Consider the following 9,308-nt stretch of genomic DNA (forward strand, 5'->3'; position numbering starts at 1 on the left):
CCCCTACTCTCCCCCCTTGATCCCTAACACTACCATTATCACTTAGCGGCACCTCCTTTCACTCCATGTCTTGTCAAGCATCGGTGTTGGCGTCGCAGGCCATGAGCTCCGCATCTTTTCTTCCTCATTCTCCTTCTCATCATTCTCCATCACCACCAATCTTTATCAACTTCGACAACTTCCCCTACCCCCTCTCTTTTTACCTATGGTGGCTCTTGTCACCATATCCACATTCATGTCCTAACCACATGGATGTTCGTTTTCCTGCCACCATCCTCCTCTAATCCTTATGGCTATGGTGACATGTTACCTCATCATCCATCCGTCTCTGCCATACACTCTAGTCACCCACCCGCCGTTTTTTCCAAAGCAACCGCCATGGTGTCTTACTCCTCTCCCATCATCACCAACATATATAATAAATATCTAATTTATCAACAAAGTTTGCTAATTTTAGATGTCATCTGCATTGTGGGCTCGCTGGTGAGTCCTCGTCATCCACTCCTCTCACATGTTCTGCCAATGGATCAACTATGTTTTATCAGACTTAGGTGGTGTTTGGATCTCCTAAAGATGAAGATGAATATAAAGATTAAGTGTTTCACGCAAAATGAGGTGCTAATAACGTGTGATTAATTGAGTTTTAATTTTTTTTCACACGAAACACACCGTTTAGCAATTTGAAAAGCGTGTCATGAAAATCTCCATCTTCATCCAAACAAACGGGACCTAGCAAAGGTTGCGTTGCTGCATCCGTTACTCCGTTAGGGTTGGGGAATTTGGTCCAATCGACCCGAACCGAGCCGTACGTGATCCAACAAAATCCAAAAAAAAAAAAAGATTCACGGCGACCTCCGCTTTAGCCTGCCCAATCCCAGTTCGTCGTCATCTTCAGCGCGAGTGTACTCCTCTTGCCTTCTATCTATCCCCTGATCCCTCCCCCTCCCTTTCCAGCCACCGCATCGCATCGCATCGTCATCGCGACTCGTCTCGCCTTAACGCAGCAGCAAGCCAACGCGACTGTGTGCAATCCCACTCTCATCTCCCTCAGTTACTGCCTTGCTCCCCAACCCCAGGAGCAAGCACAAGTCCACTGCGTGCGTGCGAGCGATGACTCCGATAACCGCAGGGGCGGTGAGGTGAGGCGAGGAAAAAATCGGACGCACCCACCTAATCCGGACCAATCCACCGCATCGGCGCCATGGCCTCGGGTAGCCGCGCCACGCCCACGCGCTCCCCCTCCTCCGCGCGGCCCGCGGCGCCGCGGCACCAGCACCACCACTCGCAGTCCTCGGGCGGGAGCACGTCCCGCGCGGGAGGGGGTGGCGGGGGAGGGGGAGGGGGCGGCGCGGCCGCCGCGGAGTCGGTGTCCAAGGCCGTGGCGCAGTACACCCTGGACGCGCGCCTCCACGCCGTGTTCGAGCAGTCGGGCGCGTCGGGCCGCAGCTTCGACTACACGCAGTCGCTGCGTGCGTCGCCCACCCCGTCCTCCGAGCAGCAGATCGCCGCCTACCTCTCCCGCATCCAGCGCGGCGGGCACATACAGCCCTTCGGCTGCACGCTCGCCGTCGCCGACGACTCCTCCTTCCGCCTCCTCGCTTACTCCGAGAACGCCGCCGACCTGCTCGACCTGTCGCCCCACCACTCCGTCCCCTCGCTCGATTCCTCCGCGGTGCCTCCCCCCGTCTCGCTCGGCGCAGACGCGCGCCTCCTTTTCGCCCCCTCGTCCGCCGTCCTCCTCGAGCGCGCCTTCGCCGCGCGCGAGATCTCGCTGCTCAACCCGCTCTGGATCCACTCCAGGGTCTCCTCTAAACCCTTCTACGCCATCCTCCACCGCATCGATGTCGGCGTCGTCATCGACCTCGAGCCCGCCCGCACCGAGGATCCTGCACTCTCCATCGCTGGCGCAGTCCAGTCCCAGAAGCTCGCGGTCCGTGCTATCTCCCGCCTCCAGGCGCTTCCCGGCGGTGACGTCAAGCTCCTTTGCGACACCGTTGTTGAGCATGTTAGAGAGCTCACAGGTTATGACCGCGTTATGGTGTACAGGTTCCATGAGGATGAGCATGGAGAAGTCGTTGCCGAGAGCCGGCGCAGTAACCTTGAGCCCTACATCGGGTTGCATTATCCTGCTACAGATATCCCACAGGCATCACGCTTCCTGTTCCGGCAGAACCGTGTGCGGATGATTGCTGATTGCCATGCTGCGCCGGTGAGGGTCATCCAGGATCCTGCACTAACACAGCCGCTGTGCTTGGTTGGGTCCACGCTGCGTGCGCCGCATGGTTGCCATGCGCAGTATATGGCGAACATGGGTTCCATTGCATCTCTTGTTATGGCAGTGATCATTAGTAGTGGTGGGGATGATGATCATAACATTGCACGGGGCAGCATCCCGTCGGCGATGAAGTTGTGGGGGTTGGTAGTATGCCACCACACATCTCCACGGTGCATCCCTTTCCCACTACGGTATGCATGCGAGTTCCTCATGCAAGCCTTTGGGTTGCAGCTCAACATGGAGTTGCAGCTTGCACACCAACTGTCAGAGAAACACATTCTGCGGACGCAGACACTGCTGTGTGATATGCTACTCCGGGATTCACCAACTGGCATTGTCACACAAAGCCCCAGCATCATGGACCTTGTGAAGTGTGATGGTGCTGCTCTGTATTACCATGGGAAGTACTACCCTCTTGGTGTCACTCCCACAGAAGTTCAGATTAAGGACATCATCGAGTGGTTGACTATGTGCCATGGAGACTCCACAGGGCTCAGCACAGATAGCCTTGCTGATGCAGGCTACCCTGGTGCTGCTGCACTAGGAGATGCAGTGAGCGGAATGGCGGTAGCATATATCACGCCAAGTGATTATTTGTTTTGGTTCCGGTCACACACAGCTAAGGAGATAAAGTGGGGTGGTGCAAAGCATCATCCAGAGGATAAGGATGATGGACAACGAATGCATCCACGATCATCGTTCAAGGCATTTCTTGAAGTTGTGAAGAGTAGGAGCTTACCATGGGAGAATGCAGAGATGGATGCAATACATTCCTTGCAGCTCATATTGCGGGACTCTTTCAGAGATTCTGCAGAGGGCACAAGTAACTCAAAAGCCATAGTGAATGGCCAGGTTCATCTTGGGGAGCTAGAATTACGGGGAATAGATGAGCTTAGCTCGGTAGCGAGGGAGATGGTTCGGTTGATCGAGACAGCAACAGTACCCATCTTTGCAGTAGATACTGATGGATGTATAAATGGTTGGAATGCAAAGGTTGCTGAGCTGACAGGCCTCTCTGTTGAGGAAGCAATGGGCAAATCATTGGTAAATGATCTCATCTTCAAGGAATCTGAGGAAACAGTAGACAAGCTACTCTCACGAGCTTTAAGAGGTACCTCTCTTGTCATGCTAATTGGCTGTTCTTGCCTTTCATGTTTTCTTTTGTGAATATACACAATACTGTTTACTCGATATTCTTTAATTACTTGGATCCCTAACCTGTAATGCTAATTTGGTTCCTCTTGCCTTTCATGTTTCATATGGATAGTGCACACAATACTGTTTACTCGATATTCTTTAATGACTTGACATTTAGACACATTTGATAATTTACAACAGTGCCCAAAACTGACAAAGTATATTGAGCTCATTCAGTAGGTACATGTAAGGCTGGAATACTAGTTATATTATTCTAAATTACTTATTCAATACACCACAGTGAGTTTATGTTTTCACTAAGGGGAAGTGGTAGGACTGGGTTCATGATTTGTTAATTTGTTGCTCATGCAGGTGATGAAGACAAAAATGTAGAGATAAAGTTGAAGACATTCGGGCCAGAACAATCTAAAGGACCAATATTCGTTATTGTGAATGCTTGTTCTAGCAGGGATTACACTAAAAATATTGTTGGTGTTTGTTTTGTTGGCCAAGATGTCACAGGACAAAAGGTGGTCATGGATAAATTTATCAACATACAAGGGGATTACAAGGCTATCGTACACAACCCTAATCCTCTCATACCCCCAATATTTGCTTCAGATGAGAATACTTGTTGTTCAGAGTGGAACACAGCAATGGAAAAACTCACAGGATGGTCAAGAGGGGAAGTTGTTGGTAAGCTTCTGGTCGGTGAGGTCTTTGGTAATTGTTGTCGACTCAAGGGCCCAGATGCATTAACGAAATTCATGATTGTCCTACACAACGCTATAGGAGGACAGGATTGTGAAAAGTTCCCCTTTTCATTTTTTGACAAGAATGGGAAATACGTGCAGGCCTTATTGACTGCAAACACGAGGAGCAGAATGGATGGTGAGGCCATAGGAGCCTTCTGTTTCTTGCAGATTGCAAGTCCTGAATTACAGCAAGCCTTTGAGATTCAGAGACACCATGAAAAGAAGTGTTATGCAAGGATGAAGGAATTGGCTTACATTTACCAGGAAATAAAGAATCCTCTCAACGGTATCCGATTTACAAACTCGTTATTGGAGATGACTGATCTAAAGGATGACCAGAGGCAGTTTCTTGCAACCAGCACTGCTTGTGAGAAACAGATGTCCAAAATTGTTAAGGATGCTAGCCTCCAAAGTATTGAGGATGGGTTAGTATTCTGAACTTACCTTTTTCTTTAACTTTAATGAATACTGATCCACACTAATGTCTCTGTGTTTGGGATAACATCTGAGAATGGCATATGATATCCCGTTGTGCTCTTGAAAAAATGTATGTTTTGTGATCCTCTCCTTTCTTTACCTTGTGCTAAGACTAGGTGTCGTTTGGTGTTTCAGTTGGCACTAACCGTTAACCTAAGCATGGATGGAAAATAAGGAATTAGAGAAGTCCGTCAGACTGACAGCTCTGGTTCACTGTATTCATCTATCTGAAAAGTTCTCTTGCCATGCAAATTTTATCTTTTTTTTAGATTAATGCCTGTATTCTGTGCATGTGGGCCTTTTATGGGAATTTAGTTTACTGTCAGAACCCTTCTTGTCATTGCAGAAATGAACTAAAACTAGTTGCCCAAGTGTAGATATCAAGCATAAAATTCATGCTAATATCTATATTGCTAGTATCCTAAGTACACTGCCGTCCTCAACAGCTTAACCTTTTGGCCAAAATGGTTGTTGCATGAAAGTCAACATCAAGCAGCTTACTCTAAAAATGCCATTGCCACCCTTTACTCTTGTTTCATAAATATGGTAACTATTTCTTGTAAATGCTGCTGTACACTTTACTTGTTTGAAATTTTGGAGATCATTCTGGTTTCCTTGCATCACTTGATCAATTCCTCTCAGCTGCATTTATTGACAATGAATGTGCAATGCTTTTATCCTGAGGAAGTCACTACTCCCTCTGGTTCCATAATTCTTGGTGTTTTGGACAATGACACGGTCTCCGAAATATATCTTTGAGTATATTTTTCTATTATAATACTTCCTCCGTCCCAAATTAAGTTAATATAGTACGGGATGTGACATATCCTAGTAGTACCAAAGTCCAAGCATAGCCTAATCTAGCATAGTTCCAAATAGGAACTCATGGCTCAGTGATGTATTTTTGTTGTGTCATTTACTTGGTGTAATTTCATTCTAGGTAGAAGCATCATGTGACTTTTTCGTGTGCTGAGACATTTGAACGCCACTGCTAAATTTGATGCCTTATTAGTATTTTAACAAATGATTAGCTGAAAGCTTATTTGTTTTTTGTGTTTATTAAGCAGCTCTTTGGTGCTTGAGAAAGGTGAATTTTCACTAGGTAGTGTTATGAACGCTGTTGTCAGCCAAGTGATGATACAGTTGAGAGAAAGAGATTTACAACTTATTCGAGATATCCCTGATGAAATTAAAGAAGCCTCAGCATATGGTGACCAATATAGAATTCAACAAGTTTTATGTGACTTTTTGCTAAGCATGGTGAGGTTTGCTCCAGCTGAAAATGGCTGGGTGGAGATACAGGTCAGACCAAATATAAAACAAAATTCTGATGGAACAGACACAATGCTTTTCCTCTTCAGGTTAGCTATTTATCTTCATTTTCAATACCAGAAGGCAATACATATTCTCACGCAGGAATTTCTTGTGTTGAATTTGGTAGAGGACAAGTTAAATATTTGGTTAAATTTATATTCGTTGGTCATATTTGCTGTAGCACTCTAGGTAATATTTGTGTTTATCCTGAACTATTGATGCTCTACCTACAGACACTACAAAAAATAGATTATCCTAAATAAGATCTCCTACATATCAAACATATGTATTATCCCTGTACATATCTGATAGACTGAAGACCCCACCTATTTAAGTATAAATATATGCAAAATATATGTGTCATGGGTTGGCTGGTCACTCTCTTTGAGTAAATTTGGAAGATAATAAAATACACTTGGTTTATTTTCTTTGAGTTAGTGACATAAAACGCTAGGTTTTGGGGCCTTAGTAACACAAACCCCCAAGTTTTGCAATTTGTGTCAAAGAACCCAAGGCTTTGAGGCAAAATGCTTTATAAAGCCCTAGATTTATATACAAAATACTTACACGCCATTATAATGAACCAAATTTCAACTGTATACTTACATAAATACGCATTCCTAATCCTACCGTGTAGTCTATTTCCTTCTCCACTCTCCTACTGAATGAATACACAATGGCAAACTCCAGTTACAAAGACCAGGGCCGTCTCCAGGATATGGGGGCCCCGGAACAAAATGCAAATTGAGACCCTAAATTTTTAAAAAATAATGTGTCATTTTCAGTTATTATATAACTTTAATATGTGTTATTTCGTATGATATTTAGTACTTCCTCCGTTTCAGGTTATAAGACTTTCTAGCATTGCCCATATTCATATATATGTTAATGAATCTAGACATATATATATGTCAAGATTCATTAACATATATATGAATGTGGGCAATGCTAGAAAGTCTTATAACCTAAAACGGAGGTAGTAATATATTTTCAAATATTAATGGTACAAGAGTAAAGGTAGTACTAACCTTATGTTCCAGTGTAAAGCATCATCTGCTGAGGATTTGAGGACTTCCTGTTTTATAAAAAGGGAGAAGACGTTCACATTACTTTTGATTCGATAATTATCAATCCAATGGAATGATGGATCATTCAAAATACTGTAACAGTGTAACTTCATTAGCCTTGATTCAAATTAGTAATCAGTAAATTATCGATTCCGAGTACCAACTAGAGCTAGGCCTCGCAGCCTCGTCGCCGCTCGCCGTTCCCATTGCTCCACTTGGCAACATCGGCGTTGTGCTGCCTGCTGCCGTGAGGCGTAATGCTGTCGCTGCCGCCTGCTGTACTGCACACACGCAGCAAGTCGCGTCTCTCCACGAGTGAACACTAAAAAGTAAACAGTTAAGACGGAGCGACATATGTCTTCCGCCTGGGCACCTAGCGTAGCTCCTGATCTAGGGCCAAGCTGCAGGCCTACTCCGAGGCGGGGGCCCCCAAAAATAGGGGGCCTTGTGCGGCCGCCGTGCTCGCACATGGCCTTAGACGGCCCTGACAAAGACATGTTAACTGGGTACATAAATGCACAAACAGTCATGCCGTCAACATCGATACTTGTCGAGTAGGCGGCTAATGCACAAACAGTCAAGGTACTACTGAAAAAACTACCACATACTATTTTGTACAGCTATTATGCATAAATTCCATAGCTAGCTGGTTGATGTTGACACAAAATGGGGTTCTGTGAAACATTTGGGCCCAAAACCTGGGTTAGTTGAAATAAATTGCAAAATCTGGGTTCTTATGTTACTAGTACCACACTACCACTAAAACTGCAGATTTATGAAATCTACCTTATGTATAATTAAGCCTCCTAGGCTCGTAGGAACTGCTGCTAACAAAATAGTAGAGATATGATAGGATTTTGACAATAGGTAACAAATACTAAGAACAAGGAAACTAGAGATGGTATGATCAATTAAACTTGGTCCTTATCTGTTGAAGATGGTGTTGGAACTTTATCTTAGTGATGCCAGCTAGGAAGCCCTCATACCTGCTGCTAGGTGCTACAGTACGCTACTGTTCACCGGTGTCCATGGCTAGCACACCCTCATGGTTTCCCCCCCCCCCCCCCCCCCCCCAAAAAAAAAAAAAGATTAGTTATTACAGCATGTACCTTCGTTGTAATGGTGTTGTAAATAATAAAATATCAACAATTATTTCTTGGTGTTGGAGTATTAAACGTGTGACACTGGTCACCAAGGTGAATGATGCTTAAAATTTGGAATTTTTTAATTGTCTGCACTAGTTCGTGTTGTTACTTATAGTATAGAGAACCTAATGATTCGGCAGGGAGGACCACAAACTGATCGCTTACCATCTATCTGGTTCTGCAGGTTTGCCTGTCCTGGCGAAGGCCTTCCCCCAGAGATTGTTCAAGACATGTTTAGTAACTCCCGCTGGACAACCCAAGAGGGTATTGGCCTAAGCATATGCAGGAAGATCCTAAAATTGATGGGTGGCGAGGTCCAATATATAAGGGAGTCGGAGCGGAGTTTCTTCCATATCGTACTTGAGCTGCCCCAGCCTCAGCAAGCAGCAAGTAGGGGGACAAGCTGATATGGTGTATGCTCGTCGCTAACCTCGCATAACTATTCGGTCAACCAGGTGACCTGGGATCTTCTGATGGAGAACCCAGTTTATGAGAGTTCCAGAAACCAACATTTCGTTGACTCTGATGAAGCACATCTGAACTTTGGAACGGCATCGGTGATTCTCGGTGTCGAGGTGGTCCCTCCAGTCTCCTGATTCCTGGCATGCCCGACTGTAAGTTCAGCTTTGGACGATGTTGTTCTATTAGAGTTCTATGGCGGCAAGCAATGCACACTGACGGTCATGTAACTCGTAGCATAGGCCCACTACCACTTGGTTGAAGTACATATATGTTCTAAAAGCTGCCATGTATATAACATCGGTTATATATGTACTACGTGCATAAGGAGAGCTGTGCAGCTCCCAGGGTGGTATTTTGTAGGGCTTCCCAAGCCTATGACATCTTATTATATCATGTTAACATAAAAGCATTTGGTTTCCTTGGATGTTGGCATCTACTCGACTCCCCAATTCTGTTGTGCAGAGTATTGTCCTGATGTCTTCCTATGAATCTCTTGCTATTTTTATCCTGTCGTTGCTCGAGCGTGTGCAACCCGATGTCTTCCTGTGCCGTTTGCCTGTCCGGCTCGTGTATGGTGAGACCGTGAGATTGGCTGCTGAAACGCTGGGCCGGTGCGCATCAGCGCATGAGCCGCAACCTGCGGGCCTAGGTGACGTACGGCTTTCGACTGATCAGA

General features: G+C 45.6%; 1 protein-coding gene across 2 annotated transcripts; it reads left to right on the forward strand.

Moving 5' to 3' along the window:
• Positions 1 to 896: 896 nt before the first annotated feature.
• LOC127766153 (phytochrome B) lies at positions 897 to 9,068 on the forward strand. 2 transcript variants are annotated; one of them, XM_052291219.1, is made up of 4 exons: positions 897 to 3,386; positions 3,785 to 4,592; positions 5,709 to 6,005; positions 8,355 to 9,068. In XM_052291219.1, the coding sequence occupies exons 1-4, from the start codon at positions 1,202 to 1,204 to the stop codon at positions 8,575 to 8,577; spliced, it is 3,513 nt and encodes a 1,170-aa protein (XP_052147179.1). In that variant the 5' UTR covers positions 897 to 1,201; the 3' UTR covers positions 8,578 to 9,068. The 2 variants fall into 2 exon arrangements, with proteins under 2 accessions (XP_052147179.1, XP_052147180.1); XM_052291220.1 differs by having other exon boundaries at positions 898 to 3,386; positions 5,712 to 6,005.
• Positions 9,069 to 9,308: the final 240 nt, after the last annotated feature.

This window comes from Oryza glaberrima, chromosome 3, assembly GCF_000147395.1.
Source record: "Oryza glaberrima chromosome 3, OglaRS2, whole genome shotgun sequence".
NCBI classification, from domain to species: domain Eukaryota; kingdom Viridiplantae; phylum Streptophyta; class Magnoliopsida; order Poales; family Poaceae; genus Oryza; species Oryza glaberrima.